Source organism: Saxophila tyrrhenica (genome assembly GCF_035928015.1).
Source record: "Saxophila tyrrhenica strain CCFEE 5935 chromosome Unknown scaffold_17, whole genome shotgun sequence".
Classification (NCBI taxonomy): Eukaryota; Fungi; Ascomycota; class Dothideomycetes; order Mycosphaerellales; family Extremaceae; genus Saxophila; species Saxophila tyrrhenica.
In genome coordinates, this window is record NW_027041749.1 from 12,668 (window position 1) to 30,689 (window position 18,022).

Sequence of the window (18,022 nt, forward strand, 5' to 3'; positions counted from 1 at the left end):
GCTTCAGTAAATATCCCACAACGAGATCTTGCCATCCTTGCTTCCTGCAGCGAGCCAGTGTGTTGTCTTTGCTTTTTCCATGCGTTGTTGCGAGACTGTGAGATCGCGTTTGACCATTGCGTCGCCTTCTTCGTCGCTACCGTTCGTCTGTTGGTGGTCCTCCTTGATTTCTGCGAAAGCAAGCGCATAGCAGCCTTCTTTATGCCACTTCAGCACAGCCAACTGCTTCATGCTCTGAGTACTGTACACTCGAGCCCTGCCATCCCAACCAGCCGTAGCGAAGATTTTCTGGTCTGAACGAAAAGCAAGAGCTTGCTGGCCAGCATGCTTCGTCTGCACGTATTTCGTCTCAACCTTGCTGCCGGGCAGAGGGTGGCGAGCAATGACTGCGTCCGCTGAAGAGGTGAAGAAACAGCTCGGCTGCGTGCAAATATCGAGTGAAAGTACCGGTTGAGAATGAGCTTTGTTGACGTATACTGTCTGCCAGTGTGAAGTGGCGTTCTGCTGCCAGACCGCTGCGTGCCCGCTCTCGTAGCCCGCGATGGCCGTCAAACCCCCCGCTTGGTGGAGGATGCTGACTGCCATAAGCATGCCGGTATTGACGTCCTTGAGGGTAGGGATGGTCGCGACTCTCACTTCGCCGGGGAGGGAGGTGATGTTGATGAAGCCGTCCTGTACTCCAGGCGTTGCTACCAGTATGCTTTCCTCCTGGGCTTCGCCACTACCCATAGCAGTCTTGCTTGGATGTGCTGGGCACATAGCAAACGAGCAGAAGTTCAACGTATTCAGCGTCAAGCTGTGCAGAAGCCATGGCTGCTTGCGCTCCGTAGTCGAGTCGTTGACTGGCAGCACTGTCGAGAAGTCCTTTTCGTCTTCTGGCCTCAGTTGCCAGACATGCAGTTTACTATCCCTTCCGTGCCTGGACAACTAGGTCAGCATCACATTTTCTGGAGAGTGTGAAATCAACCGTACGTAATGATCTTATCGTCGCCCCAACTTCCTACCCCCAAGTTGACATCCTGGTGCGCCTTCCAGACGGCGACAGGGCGCCTGATGGGAACGTCCCACAGGGCCACCCACCCTTCAGCATCTCCAGAGAGTAGTCGAAGGTTGTTTCTCAAGAAGTGCACCGAATGAATTTGCGCGGTATGGCCTCTGAGGACGTAGGCTGGCTGCGCTGGTGGGAGAGCAGAGCTTTGGATGAGGTGTGGCGCTTCAGTGGCCATAGTCTGATTCACCGCTTTACGGAGCGCACTGCCCGGCAATTTGTTTCATGTCATTGGTCGATGTTGGGAAATGCAGGAAGTAAAGAGCAATGGAGCTGTTCAAGACGTGAGGTTGAACCTCTTGGCACGAGATGTGCTGCAACGGACTACGTCTATACCGAGCTCTTCCTGATTTGTGAAGCCGTCCCATATCCAGCTGTCATTCGTCATCATACAAGGTCATACTCATCAACAGTCATCCTCCCAAATTCCAACTTCATAAGCAACCGATCAACCCCACCGCCTTTCCACGGCTCAAACCCACCACTCTCCATAGACATAGCACTCAAATATCGTCCAGACCCGATGCGCTCCTGATCAAGCTGCTTCAGCCTGTTCACCACGGACCTCAGATCACTGTCGACCTTCTTCCGTGCCCTGTCCAACTCCAGCGCAATGCGGGCTTCTTCCTCTGCAGTGTAGCCCGTTTCGCCTCCGGCGTCGTGCTCCATGTCTAACTTTTGCTGGATGTCCAGTAAGCGTTTGAAGAAGGCGATGAGGTTGTCCACGTTTCCGAGCAGAGATCGTAGCTCCTTTGTATATGGGATGTCGTTGAGTAGTAGTACATAGACCAGTGATGCGAGGAATGCTCGATGGCCGGCTGCCAGGCTTTCTGGGTCACGTGGCGCAACGTCCTGCTTCTCCTCCAATTCGGTTTGCGTCGACTTATGGAGAGACACTTCATCTTGATCAGATTGTCTGACCCAGCGCTCAAAGCACGACCATGATTCTCGAACGATCTCGCCTTCGAAATATGCTGATGTCTCCGATAAAAGGAATATAGCAGCGCTGCATGTCGCCCAGACTTTCCGAGTGGCCGTCCGCCGCTTCGCAAATCGTTGTCTATCCTCTGTATTCGTGGTCTGGCCATCTGCACTTCCTCGTGCGGGAGCAGTGTCCCGTCGTGCTACGGTCCTGCGCCACAGGTCTGCCAGGCGAACGTGTGCTCGCTTCAAGCTCAACAAGTAGGCGTTCACCGACGAGTAGGTCTTCACTTCCGTCGATGTTATGAAGAGGTCCAGTGGTTGCGTGATGTTGAGGCCCAGAATAACTGCGCTCGGGAACAGGAGATCGTTGAAGCCAACAGTAGTCAGATCTACAGCAGCTTCGTGAATGCTGTCGGAAGTCGATGGTCGTGAGTCGGCCTTGTCCGGTGTTGATAAAGTGACATGCTTCTCAGCGAAGTCCAACACCTCATCTTCAATGTCTTCATCCTGAGTCGCTAGCCTTTTCCAGACCTGTAATAGCGTCTGCTGAAACTCTGCGTCGTTGATGGAAAGACCTTTTAGTGCTTTCACAGGATCCTGCTGCAACAGACGGCCCATACTCTGCTGTCTTACCTGGAGTCGATTGTCTGCTTCGTTGATTAGCGCCACGGCAAACTCGCCCCTCTCGAGTAGCATGAACTGCTTGATGCATGAGAGCACATTGAGTACTACCTCCATAGGAAGGAGGTGCTGGAGGACGTTTTGTGACAGCGACAGGCGGATCGATGAGATGGCCCTCGATAGTTGTGAAGAGACTATGGGCAGTGACAGTGCCGAGAGATGCTGAAGGTGTTTCGAGACCAGCTCACGTTCGGAAAGTGATGCATCGCTATTTGCGGTAGATTGTGCTGGCTGCTGTCCGTATTTGCGTACCTGTAGCAGCGACTTCCCGATGAAAAGAATCGAGGATGCGGTTGGCGCACTGGCAAACTTCGGCAGCAGACTTCTGTCCTTTGAACATCGCTGCTCGCCATCCACTTCTTCGAGTTTTACGAAGAAGTCGCTCGCTCCAAACGTTGGTACCTTTCCGTATAGAACCCAGGAAGATGCCTGCCGTAGCCAGGCGGTCTCGGCAACCCGGCTTAATTCGAGCGCCGCCTGCTCGATGTCCTCAAACCCAGTCTGCATCTCTGCTCGCAGTCGGTCAATCAAACTAGCGCCAGTACATCCTCGAGCCTTGGAGCCATGACTCGGAAGCATGAATGTTGCCAGGTCCCAGTACCAAGCCATCCTCCTATGCCAGTCATCGAACTCACCGACCACTCCAGCGAGAGGGACGATGTCGTACGCTCCCACGACCGCGGCATCTTTGGTCAGGATCTTGCTTTCGACTTCCAAGATATGGTCCTGGAAGCGAGCCAGGTGTACCTCCTGGATGGAGGTGGCCACGGCGCGGCATATTGTTGAACTGTGTGCGACAGCTATCTGTTCTACGTGCCGCCGTAACTTACGATGCAGTTCTGACAGCTGGCCAATGGATGCTAGAAGGGCCTTCTCCGACGGCGTGAGTAGAGGGAAGTCATTCCTGGCTTGGCTGGTCTTTGATATACCAGATTCATGGTGATCGGAAAACAGTGGAGATGGATGGCCGGACAGGGCGAGCAAAACCTCGTGCAGCATGATGTCTTTCAAGGACCCCTGCTACGGGACCATTATTCTTAGTCCTCGCAGTCCGATTATCCCGTGTTTTCTCAATCGTGCTTTGCGATAACTTAGAAATCCTCGGTCTGCTCCGGTTATGCAGTCTTGGACGCGTGGGCCGACGCGTTCAGCCGCTGGGCGTGGTGTATGTCGAAAATCTGCGGGCGAGAAAGGTTGAGTAGTGAGGACGAAGCGTAGACGGCCGGGCAGATAGCAGATTCACTTCTTTCCTTCCGAACTAGTTAATGGGATGTTTGTGAAATAATCGAAAGAGGAAAGAGCTGCCATTGAGAATCGCGCACAGACATTGGCGATTGCGATTGCGGCTGCCTTCTAGATCAGAAAGTGGCGTCCCGGTCGGCGGGGTCAACAAGCACCTGCAGCCGCTTCTTACTTCCCTGCCACACCGCACTCACTCCACCCAGCTCTTTTCACCAATCCCTACGCTACCTGTACCTGAAGATCCTAGCTACCAGACACCTTTTATATCGCCATCAAGATCCATCAGACTCCGCCACGATAACGTCGACGGCAGCCAACACCACCGACACTGCCCCACCTGAGCAATACCCCTCCACACGACGACAGTCCACCATGCAGAACATCAGGGAGAAGCTGAAGCGGAAGCTGTCGATGCACGACAAGAACCGTGCGAGACCCTCTTCCTCTTCGTATTGCTGAACCACGCTGATGATGATGATGCTCAGCCAACCTTGACGAGGTCGAGACCGAAGACGACGTCGACGATGAGACGGCAGGCCACTTGCAGAGGGAGATCGACAAGGCTGAGCGTGAAGGCCACCCTGAGGGTAAGCCGGGTAGTTTCCTCAACAAGCTCATCTCGCATGGCAACAAGAAGACGGAGGAGCAGTTGCAGAGGGAACGTGATCTGTCCAGCGAGAACAAGTAGGTGGGAGACGTGAGAGAGGCCGAGAAGGAGCGTGTTTGTGGGAACGAGAATGTTACGATGAGGGCTATGGGAGGTACATACGGGCATATGACAGAACAATTGGAGAAAAGCTGCATTGAGTGAGGACATTTTCTACCCTATGAGTTGCATCTGATAAGGCTGTCCCATCCCCGTCTCCATGTTCTGAGCTTGCAACGTACCTGCCTCACGGTACCATGGTCTTTCGTATGCCCATGTTTCATATGCTTTGGTGCGGCCTGATACTTGGCAGAAAACTTAAGGTGAGGCTACAGGTACGTACTTTAGAGGCGTGTCGGCGAGGCTGCATGGCGGTCACCAATAGCAGGCGTTTCCCACCACACTTTTCTCTGGCGGTGCTGCTGATACAAGGGACCGCCAGCCTGGGCAGTGCGTGACCCGGCCGTATATGAATCCTCGTACGCCCTTCACGGATCCAGCCCACTTCACTAGCAACACACCCAAAGCGCCGCTCTTGCGGTTGCTTTGGCTTACACGTCACTCATTCCTATCCGCTCCCTCTGGAGGCGGGAAAAAGCCTCCAACACCCACCCATCAATCACAATGATACGCATTCAGACGATGCGTCGGCAGTGCTCTCCTGGTGGGGGCAGGACAACACCGACTTCCTGGAATGCGAATGGCCGTCGGAAGAGGACCTTGACAACCTCCTCTCCTCTTTCGAGGCCGGCTATCCTCTGCTAGAGGACGACGAAACCTTCAGCAGCAGCAGCAGTGGCAGCAGTGGCAGCGATAGCTTGAGCGGCATTGCACCAGCTCTACCCGATCATTCAGGCGGGCCGTCACGAGAACCTGATTTTTGCATTGGCGCCACAGTATTGCCCTACCTGTCGGCGTTTGGTCAGGACGAAGTTACATGTAACTTCCTCCCTGGAAGAACCAACGACTTCACTGCTGCTGCAGTCCTCCCTCACATCCAATCCGTCACATCGAACCCAACCAACCCACACAGAGTTAACACTTCCTACGCCCCCTTCGACCTTTCGACTCCTCGATATTCCAGCCAAGCTTCCACGGCATTGAAGACGCGTCTGTGAGCTACGGCGAAGACGCAGATATGCTCTACGATAGCTGGCCACTGGACGATGCGCGCGTTGCCGTTGAGATCAGACGTACCATCAGTATGGACAGCGTATGGACTCACAGCGAGCCCATACTGGACTACAGCATAGATGATCCCCCATACGACCTCCTGACTACAACAAACTGCGAAGAGACGTGCATGGTCACCGCCATCCCCGAGAGCTTAAATGCTTACAACCATCCCACGAATGACTCGACCGTCCGATCACGCTTTCATTGCAGTTTCATTGCTTGCGACAAGAGCTACGGCGACAAAAAGTCATTGACTCGGCATCACTTGGCTCAACATATGCCAGGACCAGGAGCGGTATGTCCGCACCGAGACTGCGTTCGCTCAGACGTCGGCTTTCGAAGACATGATTCCCTGATTCGGCATCTGCGAAGGAGGCACGTTCAGGTTCAGCGCGGATAGAGATGCCGGGGAAATTTGCCACGAGAGTTGAGCACTGTATTGCGGTGGCATTGGCTGCCCGGTGGCAAGCACAGATGAAAAGGAAAAAGATGAAGTGTTGTTAAGAACATACGATCCTTGCCTGGCTGTTCAACGAAGGCCGGGGGCTGAAGCTATCTGCCGACCCAGACAGTGACGCCCTGAACGAGTAGCCCGTTGGACGTGCCGGGCCTGCCCACACATACGCTCTGTAGCCCATAGCAAGACCATGAAGAGACTGATTTCGTTTTCTTGCACCATGATACCGCGGACCAAGCGTCCAATTTGATATCATTCTCGCATATGGTAAAAGATAACACGTCAGCGATCTAGCAAAGTTCAAATCAAATTCGGATGTTGTCAACCGTTCGAAGAGCAGAGATGTATTGACACAGTATCTTTCTAATACAAGTATAATGCAAACACAAAGCGCTCAATATGCCGCAAATGCTCGATGCCGTACGCCAGGCCGCTGGCGCCGGGGATGATGTTGTTGTACAGGGGAGGTGGTCGAATGCGGCATCTATTCGTTGATCTTTGCGAGCAGCCTAAAATCCCATCAGTATCGCTGTCGTAGATCGTTGAAGCATATCACACTCACTCATGGTCCCGGAAGATCGAGTACTCCTCATCGCCAACCTTGATCGGGCTTCCCCCAAACTGTATCCCCGTTAGCCTTCGTTCTCCATCACCATCGCCCAGCATCGCTCTTCAAGAGCTTTATCTCATACGCACCTGCGGTATCAGGACCTTGTCGCCAGCCGCGACGCTCATCGTCATCCTCTTGCCATCCTTATCCATAGCTCCCGGTCCAACCGCCAGCACCTTCGCCTCATTCAACTCCTTCACCGCGCTATCGGGGAGGAAGATGCCACCTGCCGTCTTCGACTCCATCTTTACACGCTGGACGAGCACTCGGTCGAGCAGGGGCGACAGGGCCTTGATGCTCCTGAGAATGGTCGACTGGTCGAGGCGCATTAGCTGTGGTCTTGGGGGTAGAGGGGGTGGGAGCTTACCATTGTGATGGATGATCGAGAGGTGGTGGAAGGACGATCTCGAGAAATGGAACGGGCTTGATGATGGTATGTCGTGTGGTATGGACTTGGGGAGAAGTTGTTGCTTGCGAGAATTCTAGAAGTCCTTGAAGCTCGGACTGGAGCTGGCTTATGATTGGCTGATCGAAAGCCTCACAGCCGACACGTTCGACGCGCTCCAACCTCGAACTTCCTTCTACTCACATCACAACCAGATGTCAGAGCCAATTGCCGGCCGCTTGATTCCTACAAACCGTAGTAAGACGTGACTGACGAATTCGTAGTGGAAGCACATGACAACTCGCAGGAGTAAGTGTGAATCTCAGTATTCTCCTTCATCAAGACTACCAGCGGTGCCCAGCTCCGCCGCTGCAGCACCGTCGAAATGGCCACCGGCCAGGAGAACATGGCGCCGCAGTGTATAGCCTCCACCAGCAGTACCGCCAGTCCCTTTACCCAGGCACAGTTCTCCGGCGACGGCACGACGATTGTCACACTGAGCGCGGATCACACCTTCAGGACCTTCTTCGTACCGGAGAATCTTCTCGATGCGACCAAGCAACCCCATACGCTCACCCCAAGCTTCACAACTCCCTCGCCTTCGGCTGTCCAGAGCTACGCCTTGTATCCCAAGTTCGACTACGACAACCCATCAACAAGAGTCTTCCTCACCGCAGCGACCGATCTGCCCATCACCCTTACCAATGTAGTTGAAGGCGCCACCCACAACATCACCTACCCGCTTTATGACGCCACGAACGAGAAGTACCTCGTGCCGAAAAGCCTGGTCTGGACGCCAGATGGTGAACGCTTCATTGCCGGCAGCCTCAACCAGATCTCCATCTTCGACGTTCGACGCTACCACCAAGGCCCTCTCCACGAGCTACCCACCACCAACAGCAAGAAGTCGAGAAAGATTTACGGACGAGTTCCTGGCTGCATTGGCCATATCATGGGTCTAAGCATCAACTCAACCAACGGCATGCTCGCAGCTGGGACTACCGAACGCGAAGTTGCGCTATATGATGGTGTGGCCAAAGAGTGCTGGAGCTCATTCACACTACCGAAACCCGTCCTCAACGAGTATGGTGCCGCGACAGGTATTACGCAGACTGCCTGGTGAGTAGCACGTGACCAGTCCCCTTCCTGTGATACACCATCTTTTCGTAGTCACCACACCTTTATAATCCCTTCCCCGTTTGTTTTTGCTTACAACACCTGCTAACGGCTTCTTCTCACGTGCGTACAGGAGCCCCGAGGGCACCTACCTCTTCGCAGCAGAACGACAGAGCAACGGCGTCCACGTCTACGACATCCGCAACACGCAAAGCCGCGTATCATTCCTCGCCGGTCGCAATGCAACCACGCCACAGCGGATGGGTTTCAACATCACCATGACTGCCAGGGGCTACGAGCTATGGGCGGGTGGTATCGATGGGTGCGTGAGGATGTGGAAGAATCCCGGCTCGGTCTTCGAGACACATCACTCCGACGCGGCGTTCAAGATGCATGATTCGCCTGTGAGCAGTGCTGTGTGGCATCCGGAGGGTTGGGTGATGGCTACGTGCGCGGGGAAGGATGGGAATTTTGCAGCTGACAGCGAGTCGTCTGGTGGCGAGCCATCTGACGGTGGTTCATCCGACGAGAGCGTTGTGGAAGAGGCTCGCGCGGATAACAGCCTGAAGATCTGGACGGTATGAGGTTCGTATAGACGATGAGCTGTCTACGACGGAGATGTGGGCGTTACAGGTGCATTTGAGGCTGGGAGAAGGCTGCCTACCGCGATGCCATAAGCGAGGGACTTGATTTTGCGGTGCTACGTCTTAAACGGCTTCCTCAAGAAATCATGCTGCGCCGCCCCTTGTACCTGCTCCACCCATCCATGTCGATGCTTCGTGAACAGCTCAAACGCCGGCGTTGGTATGCGCGGGAAGATTCCAGTGTTGAGGAAGACATTCTTCTCATCACTTTCCTCATCTACGAACTCGCCGACACTACTCCCGCAGTTCGAGCAGAAACTCCGTCTCAGAGCGTCTCCGGAAGCTGTGTCGTTGTCGGTGTAGGATTTAAGGTACCGCTTCGGATCGGAGAGCTCGACGTTTTCTTTTGGGACCATGAGGACGGTGGCGAATGCTGACCCGGTGAACTGGCGGCAATTTTTGCAATGGCAGGTATGGCCTGATGGTTTGGTGAAGAGGTCTTGTTGTGTGACTGTGACTTTGATGGCGCCGCAGAGGCAGGAGCCGGTCATGCCATCGTTCAGTGATTCGGTGGTATGGTCGGCGGGGTCGCCGGTGAGGTTTGGCATAGTGTTCCTTTTACAGAGATCGTCCTTTCCTACTCTTCTCCTCACAGAAGACGGTCCTTCTGTTCACCGAAGATTTCTTCGCTTGCAGCCCGCAAGACGTTGTGAGCTGCAGAGAGGGTCCGACATCGAGATTTTCTCCCCACCTCAGGCTCCGTTGCATCAACAGAAGTGGCAGAGTCCATGGCACGAACTGTAACAAGCAAGATTTACAGGGTAGAAGATAGTCTGAAGGACAATATGACAATGTGTGAAGAGAGCGTAGAGTTTTCAGGGCAGAACGGATCACGAAAATCTAACAGTATGCTTGATAGTAAGGAATCGTGTAACGGGGAGGGAGGCAGAGTGTGCCTGTCGGCTACAACGAAGCCCCATTGCTCGCAGCATGCCCGTTGATTGAACTCGTCCCGTTCGCCGTCTTCGAGTCAACTTTCGGTACGGCGACGATGAAGCTGTCACCATAGTCCGAATCGTAGGTCCAAACATCTCTCAACTGCAGCCCAGACTCGTTGAGGAGCTGGGAGAAGTGGTCTTTCGTCCGTTCCATTGCGGCGAGCCTGCGGAAATCGTCAGTAAGAGCCCGCCCACCCATGTCCAGTCGGATCGAGGACGTACATGGTCATCATAGCAAGATCCATGCTTGATTGCTTCCATCCAGCGCCGACTTGTGGCATGATGACATCGTCGACGATGACGACTGAATCCGAGGCCATTGCTTTGGCGATCTGCGAGAGAATGATCTTGCTTGGTTCGTCGTTCCAGCTGTGAGACAGTCAGTGCCTGCTAACCGGCTATGCATAGGTGCGGGCGAAGGCTTACTTGTGGATGACGTTGCGAAGATAGTACACCTTCGCACCCTTGACCGGCTGCTCTTCGAAGAAATCATGCGGCTGCATGGAGATATTCTCCTTCGCAAGGTCCTCGCAAATGGTCGAAAGCTCCTGCATCGTACCCAGGTCTTCGGTCACGATACGACCAGTCAGTTGCGGATGGTGCTTCCTGAACTCAAGACACTGATGCCCAGAGCCACCGCCGACGTCGCAAACAAGCACCCTGTCGTTGACAATATCTTCCCGCGAGAGCTGGAAGTCCTGCATCGGGACTTGGTTGTCCCAGACGCTGCGCTGACCGATCCGCTGGGCGGCCATGAATGCCTGTCCGGCTTTGGCATTTTCTGGGTTCGATTCGCGCCACTTGAAGACGGGAAGGTCGGTCTGATACGCCAGGTTGAATGGGGCCAGCTTGGTGGGGTTCTTGTAGGCTTGCTCCTTGAGGAACTTGGGGATGGCGTTGTAGGCTGGGGTCATTGTGAGAGAGCTTCGTCGTTGTCAGCGTTGATTCCCTCGACTCAATCATAGAGTATAACTTACTAGTGCTTAATACCTGCTGCCGTGCTAGGAAGAGCAAGATTGTGGGTAATGTTGGAGGCGGTGAAGGTATCGCTATCCACCTGCCGGACCATGCCATGGGAGGCATAAAAGCGCAACAAGCGGACTGGAAGCACAGGGTCAGCGACAAGAAACGCTTCCAAATCTTGGCCCGCGGGTGTAGCTTACGCAGTAGGTAGTGCTCGCAACCGGTGATGTTCGCCAGCTCTCTGGTAGAGAAGGAAGTGTTGGAGTGATCAGCGAGGAACCTGAATAAATTCAGATCCATGCCAGTCTGCGCTGTGGCCAGCGGCAGATGCTGATCCATGTCAGTGGTGGCTTGCAAGAGAACGCTGCTTACGTACACCATGGTATAGTCTCTGCGCAGTGTCCTGACCAGATTCGACCTTGTACATCAAGGACTGAGCAGCATCGTAGAGTGCCTTCCTCTCGGCCTCGTCGGTGGGTATGTGGTGTGCAGCGAGGTTCCGCAGAGAATCGACAGCGAAGGAAGGCATAATCATGGATGTGTCTGGATTAAATGAAAGGCGAAGGGATGGTTGTAAGGATTGAGGATAAAAAATGTGAAGATGATAGAAGTTCAGATTCCTACCTGCATATCTTACGGCCCCAGGGGGCCTTATACCTTGTACTCACGTCTGGGTCATCACGACCTTGGCGTACGATTGCAGTGTTTGGAATAACCCTTATCAGCAGGGTGCCATTATCAGAGGAGTATCGAATGCGAGCGGAGAGGGTCCAGCTCAATCCACGGGTGCTGACGAGAAACAGGCCCTTGCCCGAGAGGATTCAGGAGGCAGTGAGGCTCCGTAGTGCCATGGCGCGCTTTGCGATCTTTACGGCGGGCCAACGAGTGCGTTCGTGGGCGTTGCTGTGACTAGTGTTGAAGTTTGCCGACATTCAAGCCCGATAAGGAAACAGCTGAAGTTGCGAGAGAAGCCCCAAGGCCTGAGAGGGCATATGGGCCTAGCGAAAAGCTTGCCGAAGGTCTGATGGCACGGCCAACCTGATGTCGAATGTGGCGTTTTTGGAAGATCTGAGCATGTTCGAAGCATGTATGACAGTGTCTGGCGGTGGTGGAAATTGTTTGTCCTTGTCAATGGTCCTGGCACGACGACCCATTGCATCCTCGCTCGCCTTTGGATAAGTGGACTGTATGCTGGACGGGGCACAAGCGAAGGCAGTTGGTGTCACTGTGAGCGGTCTCGCGATCGGGCATTTTGTTGCACTGCCAGCCAAGTCGCGAGGGCAGCAGTTCAGGCGTCTCGGATGAGGATGGCGACTGCATGCAAACACGCATGCCGGCAGATGTTCAGCGGCCAATTGATACTCTCGAGTGGACTCTTTTTCAAGGTTGCTCGCCTGCCCTGCGCATCCGTTCCATCCTTCGGACAATTTCGTTAGGCCAGCCAGACAAAACCCCACCTCAGCATCGTCAGCACTAGACGCCATGCAGGTGTACCTGGATGTTGTATTCGTACCTCATCGAAAGACAGAACATGGAATCTAGCGAATGCGCCTGTTCCAGTTCAAAATTTCGAGGCAATTGCGGCCCGATGGTCAGTCTTGGTGGTTGTTCCTATGCTGCCTTGTACGGCTTAACAAACGAGCCCAAATCTGGCATCCCTAAAATTAGACATGACAGAGATATGTGTAAGGCGAAAGCGGACCCGACAAAGACCTTCGCATGGAGGAGGCGATTAAAGCGATCCCGAATTGACACGTGTGCGGACGCCTAACTGAGCTGCGCAGGCCCTACATCCATCAAAGGTAGTCGTCGGGGCTCAATGCGACCGCCTCCAAACAGCGTAGGGCTGAGATCCACTTATCGGCGGATTCCTCATGTTCGAAAAGCCCTGTTTCTGAAGAGAATGATGCAAGCAAGAGTAGTTTGAGCACGGAGGAAATGAACCAACGGAACTTGGCCAGACAACTTATGGAAAGACGAATCGAGCGTGTGAATAGTGTGATATTTCTGTGGGAGCTCGCGCCATCTCCGATTGAAGCATCGACAATTTGACTCGCTGGCCGGTTCCGGAGGGATTTGAACCACGGCCACGCCAGAAAGATCCCACTGGCATTCCCATAGATCGTGCCTAATGAGTTGGGCAGATCTGTTTGAGTGCGAGACCTCGTCGTTTGGCTGCTCGAGCTCCCGGGAATCTGTCTGCACCAGGATTGCAAGTAGCTTTACTCCTGCGAGAAGGTCCGAGTCGAACAGACGCAGTTTGAGCAGGTTGATGAGTTCAGCCATATGATCAGTTGTAGTCTCTGATCGACCTTGCTGTTTGTGGAGGAGGTATGAACGCGCCTGCGCGAGGTTTCCGTATGCTGGAAGTCTCTGATGCCGACTGAGACACTGTGTTGGTTTCGTCGGTTTGGCAGTTGGCACATAAGCTCGTGGTTGCATGAGAAGTTCGAGGTTGATACTCTTTCGGCATCGCCTCCATCCTTCAATCGGTCATGTCAACATCCTTCCCCTTACCCTTTGCAGCCTTCGGCGCCCCATTAAATGACTCCACAGCACCTTCGACCTCCAGACCCTCTTTCACAGCCTCCACAAGCACAGTCCGCGTCATCATGGCAGATTTCACCGCCTGGTCTGTGAGAAATTCCGTACCCTCTCCGACCTCACCCTTCATCCACATCTCTGTAATCTCATCCCTCGACTGTAGATACGCCACCACACAAGCCGCCTTGATCTCATGCTCCGGCGGCGACGGATCCAGCACAACCTCCTCCGTCTTCGACTCAGGATTCCTGACAAGCGCAGCAGTCCCACCAGACACCATATCGACGCAATCAATGCCAGCATCTATCAGCGCCGCGCTCGCCACCGTAATGCACCCGGCCAAAACACTCATCATCCCCCACCCTCCGCTCTTCTCGCTGCCTTGCTGCTGGTCGCCCCACCATCCGTCCTCCTCGCCTTCCAGAACAGTGATGACGACTTCACATCCACTCTTCGGCCAGCGCTCGCCGATTATGACGCCTCGCAGCGCAGTCTCCAGATGGACACCCAGATCCCGCTCGCTGGCATCGCGAATGTAGCCTCGCCGTTGCCGGGTAGCGAAGGGTGCAAACTTGACGTGCGTGCTTAGGAGTAGATTCGGACTGAACGCTGCGTTCCTGGGTAATGGTCGGGGGCCATGCACAGTACAGGTGATCTTCAGATTCGATGCCGCCGGTACCAGGTTTCCATTGGATGATGTGGATTTGGCAGGTGGGATCTCGTAGTAGGCACTGCCGCTTGCTGATGGTACGACTTTGGTTCTGAGGAAGATTTTGCGGTGCTCATCTGCCTTTCGCGTTCGTGTTGGCCGTTGTAGGAGGTCCTCGTTTCCAGTGAAGGTGAAGACCGGTGCTGCAGTACCGCCTGCGGGCGCATTGATTCTTCGGCGGTCTGCTTGCATTTTTGCTACCGTGACATGTCGATGCTGTTGCAGGCTTTCACGAGCATTTCTGTTTGGACTTATACAGGACCGATGCGGTTAGCGCGTAAATGTCACGTGTGAGGGTCCGGCTTGCTTCGTCATAACCACAGCCTCTCGTTCAGGCACCGATATACAACCACCTTCTCTCCTCCTCGTACGCATGCTCCTCCAACCGGTCTCCCACAATTGACAACACCACAATTACTACCACGAGCATCACCATGTGCGGCAGCGACATCTTCCTCGGCCTCATCGCCCTCCTCTTCCCACCCCTCCCCGTCTGGTGAGCAACCCCGCCGCCTCCAACCCACTCCCACACTAACACACTCTCCGCAGGGTCAAACGTGGCATCTGCTCCGCGGACTCCCTCATCAACCTCGCCCTCTGCTGCCTCGGCGTTCTCCCAGGCCTATTGCACGCCTGGTACATCATCGCCACCACCCCAGAACCCACCTACACCCAACTCCCACAGGACGCCGAGCAAGGGCACGTCACATACTACTACGTGCAAGCGCAGCCGCAGTACAGACGGCCGAGCAGCGCGCAGCAGGGCAAGCCGCAGGGGTATGGTACTGTGAGCAATGCGCCAAACGCGCAGTTCCCGGCGGGGCAGCAGGGACAGCAGGGGTTTGTGCAGCCGCAGCAGCAGCAGGCGGGGCCGAGTGATGGGGAGGTGCCGCCGACGTATCAGCAGGCGGTTGGGGACCATAAGGTGCAGCACCCGTGAGGAAGATGGTTATGAACGGCGCAATGAGGAGGGATGAGCAGGGCTCGGGAATGATGAGATGGGTTTAATGATGGGCATTCGTTGGGCATCCGGCTTGTACATATACTGTGCGTAATACAGTGGCTTCATGCGGTGCTCCTGGCGGGCCTAAATGGCTGATACGGCGTCACATGGTGTGGTTCTTGCGAGGGGTTACAAGTCCAGGACAATGGGAGCTGCGATCAACCTCTGCAGGAGCCAGACCGTTTGAAAAGGGTATATAATGGTCCACAATTAATTCATACTCCTCGTTATACTTCGTGCTGCTCTTTACATCATCATGTGTCTTCTAAATTCATCAGTCGTCGCTCCATGTTCGTATGGAGTCCATGCTCAGTACCACGTACAGCTCGCCAGATCATCTGGACCGCATGCAACGCCGGAAAAGTCACTTCCCGAAACTGTGCTGGTCTTCGAGACCTTTATCCGTCATGGGTGCTCTCCTTTGCGGGCGTCAAGGTCATCAGTAGTGCCGAATGCCCGTGTGTGGTGGCGCGGGTTCACGGACTGGACCAGGGCTGTTTGCCATCGTCTTGAGATCTTCGTAGACCCTCCAGCGGTCCCATATAGCGCCCGACTTTATTCACAGCGTACTCTGCCCTTCTGCTGTATCCGTAGGGTCATGATCGTAAGCCTCGCTCAGGCGTGGCGCAGCTGTGTGCTCAGGGTGACCATCGCATCGGCGTCTTCCAGGCCACAAGCATGCTGAACCCTTCCCAGGTCAGGTGAAGACATAGAGCGCCGCATACGCCAGCACCACGATTGGAACCAGTGGGAGCATTGCGAGATGGTTTCGAGTTCTCGCTTGGTAGAAGAAAGCTTTGTCGTCTGCTACGCTCCTATGTTCGCTTTCAACAAGGAAAGGCTCGAGTTGATAGGGATGTGTAGGAAGACGACCGGACAACGATTGCGCACAGAAGGCAGATGTGCAGAATTAAGCAAACATGAGAGGCGAGCAAGAGACAAATACTTATCCAGTCATCAGACCGCCCTTCCGCATGCCGTCCACATCCGCTCGCTCGCCATCGCGCAAAGGTAGGATGTAAGCGGAAGTGGAACGAGAAAACGGAACCGCTCACATGCACGAAAGCTCGTGAAACGGGTCTAGAATGAAACCGAGGTACGGCAAGCTGCAGTAGAGCTTCCCTCCGGGTCACGCAATTTTGTGGTGGTGTTGTGTGAATGATATGAGCTTGAGAACGGGAATGTGGGGGAGAGAAGGAAAGAGCGAGAAGGGAAGGTTGTGGGTGTGGACGTGCTGCCATTTTCCTCTTGCAGCGTGGAATCACCTTGTGCTGCCAAATCTGTTGCTAGCAGCAGGCGTCTTCGTTCTCTCGTGGTTGAGTAGTGAGACGAAGCGAAGATCTCGTGTAAGAGTTTTGTGATCTGCTTCAGATTCCACCGCTGGGTGGGTAGTGATCAACATGTCTCGGGATGCTGCAGATTTGTATGCTGTTGTGATCCCGAGCTTCCAGGGCTGGTATTTGTTGGTTCTCGCCGACAACATTGCCGCAAGCAAACCTCACGCATTCGGGATTATCGTCCAGGCCAAGCATGTCCCATAGTCTTGATGGCAAGTAGAGTCGTTCCATCGGAGGATTTCTTCAGCCTCCCTCGCTCTCCGCTCCGCTGCTCCTCCGCCTCTGCCTCTTTCTCGTCGCCGTCGGACTGCCTGCCCTCTTCCCGCTCACAGCGTCCAGGTAATCTTCACCCGCCATTGAGCTTTTCAACCTCACGCACCCGTCCGTATCCCTCACGAACATCCTCTCACTCCAGACCTGATACGCCGCCTCATCGTCCTCGTCCACAAACTCCAACCGTGTCCAAGGCTCTTCGGCTGCCTGCTGCAACGCACTTCTCATAGCATTCGTCTGCTCCTCCAGTTCGCCTCTCGGATTGGCCGAATTGCTCGACTTGTACGATTGATGCACCACCCTGCCCCTCTCAGCCGGGCCTTTGGACCCTGACCCCTGCCCACCCGCACCACCATATTGTCCCCCATTAACCCTCGCATCCTCAGCGTCCAGGTGATGAAACACCGGCCTCATCTGCGCCGTCCCCGTCACCCTCGACAAGTGCAACTCGTTCCCGCGAAACGCGCCCACAAAGTACCCGGGCTTCCCTTCTTCTGCTCCACTCTCGTGCTTCAGAATCTGTCCCCCAATCGTCTGCGTGCTCATCACTCGCCCCTCACTCTTCGCCTGCTCGAACTCCAATATGCCGTCCTGAATCTCCATCTCACGCTCCGCCTCGTCCTTCACCGCGCCCGCCCCACCTCTCCCAAAGAAACCCCGCCCTGAACCTTTCACCCTCCCACCCCGTCCCGACAAACCAGCGGCTAGCCCGTACGTCGGTGCCGGCGCAGCGCCCGCGTTCCCAGCGCCGTTCACGCCTTCCTTAGCCGTGCGCACAGCGTCACCCCACTTGAGTGCTTGATATCGGTTGAAGTTGTGTCCAGTGTGCATTGCCGTGTCCATCTCGAGATAGCCGGCGGTGGGTTTTATTCGGAAGTGTTCTGGGGCGACTCCTGCGCGCGCATTGTAGGGTTGGTTTGGATGCCGGTTCGGGTATTGGAGGAGGTAGATTTGGGAGGTGGTGGGGGTCGCTTGAGGGGTGAGGTAGATGTCGTAGGAGGCTGTTATTGGGTCGTCGTCGGGTGGAGCGGAGGCAGAGGAGGCCATAATGGCGGTGTCAAGGGAAGGTGGTGTTGTGGTGACGAGGTGGAGGTGTGAGTGAGTGGGTAAAAGAAGATGTATAGAAATTCTGGAGCTCGGACTTTGGAGCTTATGACGGCGCGTCATCGGAGCTCATATGCGTCGACAACGATCACCGTTCCTCTTCCACTTCAACTCATTGATGAAAGTAGCCAATCTACGAACTACTCAATCTCCTCGGCCGTACACCACGTCGAGCAACCAAGGACTCTCAATGGTATAACGACGACACCGTTCCAACGACCC

General features: G+C 54.7%; 11 protein-coding genes across 11 annotated transcripts; 3 read left to right on the top strand and 8 right to left on the bottom strand.

Moving 5' to 3' along the window:
• Positions 1–3: 3 nt before the first annotated feature.
• On the bottom strand, positions 4–1,226 carry asa1 (Astra associated protein 1 Asa1; the record flags this gene model as incomplete). The annotated part of the gene is made up of 2 exons (XM_064806375.1): positions 4–919; positions 973–1,226. The coding sequence occupies 2 exons, from the start codon at positions 1,224–1,226 to the stop codon at positions 4–6; spliced, it is 1,170 nt and encodes a 389-aa protein (XP_064655192.1).
• A 209-nt stretch (positions 1,227–1,435) lies between these two features.
• On the bottom strand, positions 1,436–3,652 carry LTR77_009147 (uncharacterized protein; the record flags this gene model as incomplete). The annotated part of the gene is made up of 1 exon (XM_064806376.1): positions 1,436–3,652. One exon carries the CDS (start codon positions 3,650–3,652, stop codon positions 1,436–1,438), a length of 2,217 nt encoding a protein of 738 aa, XP_064655193.1.
• Positions 3,653–4,267: 615 nt separating this feature from the next.
• Positions 4,268–4,583, top strand: LTR77_009148 (uncharacterized protein; the record flags this gene model as incomplete). Its single annotated transcript, XM_064806377.1, has 2 exons — positions 4,268–4,322; positions 4,381–4,583. 2 exons carry the CDS (start codon positions 4,268–4,270, stop codon positions 4,581–4,583), a joined length of 258 nt encoding a protein of 85 aa, XP_064655194.1.
• Positions 4,584–6,658: 2,075 nt separating this feature from the next.
• Positions 6,659–7,154, bottom strand: hsp10 (mitochondrial heat shock protein Hsp10; the record flags this gene model as incomplete). Its single annotated transcript, XM_064806378.1, has 4 exons — positions 6,659–6,683; positions 6,737–6,795; positions 6,871–7,098; positions 7,152–7,154. The coding sequence occupies 4 exons, from the start codon at positions 7,152–7,154 to the stop codon at positions 6,659–6,661; spliced, it is 315 nt and encodes a 104-aa protein (XP_064655195.1).
• A 400-nt stretch (positions 7,155–7,554) lies between these two features.
• On the top strand, positions 7,555–8,869 carry LTR77_009150 (uncharacterized protein; the record flags this gene model as incomplete). The annotated part of the gene is made up of 2 exons (XM_064806379.1): positions 7,555–8,288; positions 8,419–8,869. 2 exons carry the CDS (start codon positions 7,555–7,557, stop codon positions 8,867–8,869), a joined length of 1,185 nt encoding a protein of 394 aa, XP_064655196.1.
• A 116-nt stretch (positions 8,870–8,985) lies between these two features.
• LTR77_009151 (uncharacterized protein) lies at positions 8,986–9,477 on the bottom strand (the record flags this gene model as incomplete). Its single annotated transcript, XM_064806380.1, has 1 exon — positions 8,986–9,477. One exon carries the CDS (start codon positions 9,475–9,477, stop codon positions 8,986–8,988), a length of 492 nt encoding a protein of 163 aa, XP_064655197.1.
• A 355-nt stretch (positions 9,478–9,832) lies between these two features.
• Positions 9,833–10,781, bottom strand: LTR77_009152 (uncharacterized protein; the record flags this gene model as incomplete). Its single annotated transcript, XM_064806381.1, has 3 exons — positions 9,833–10,031; positions 10,090–10,236; positions 10,294–10,781. 3 exons carry the CDS (start codon positions 10,779–10,781, stop codon positions 9,833–9,835), a joined length of 834 nt encoding a protein of 277 aa, XP_064655198.1.
• A 62-nt stretch (positions 10,782–10,843) lies between these two features.
• Positions 10,844–11,359, bottom strand: LTR77_009153 (uncharacterized protein; the record flags this gene model as incomplete). Its single annotated transcript, XM_064806382.1, has 3 exons — positions 10,844–10,968; positions 11,031–11,160; positions 11,207–11,359. 3 exons carry the CDS (start codon positions 11,357–11,359, stop codon positions 10,844–10,846), a joined length of 408 nt encoding a protein of 135 aa, XP_064655199.1.
• Positions 11,360–13,315: 1,956 nt separating this feature from the next.
• MTR3 (3'-5'-exoribonuclease) lies at positions 13,316–14,275 on the bottom strand (the record flags this gene model as incomplete). The annotated part of the gene is made up of 1 exon (XM_064806383.1): positions 13,316–14,275. One exon carries the CDS (start codon positions 14,273–14,275, stop codon positions 13,316–13,318), a length of 960 nt encoding a protein of 319 aa, XP_064655200.1.
• Positions 14,276–14,517: 242 nt separating this feature from the next.
• On the top strand, positions 14,518–15,023 carry LTR77_009155 (uncharacterized protein; the record flags this gene model as incomplete). The annotated part of the gene is made up of 2 exons (XM_064806384.1): positions 14,518–14,579; positions 14,633–15,023. 2 exons carry the CDS (start codon positions 14,518–14,520, stop codon positions 15,021–15,023), a joined length of 453 nt encoding a protein of 150 aa, XP_064655201.1.
• Positions 15,024–16,598: 1,575 nt separating this feature from the next.
• On the bottom strand, positions 16,599–17,743 carry LTR77_009156 (uncharacterized protein; the record flags this gene model as incomplete). The annotated part of the gene is made up of 2 exons (XM_064806385.1): positions 16,599–16,767; positions 16,803–17,743. The coding sequence occupies 2 exons, from the start codon at positions 17,741–17,743 to the stop codon at positions 16,599–16,601; spliced, it is 1,110 nt and encodes a 369-aa protein (XP_064655202.1).
• Between the last annotated feature and the right edge of the window lie 279 nt (positions 17,744–18,022).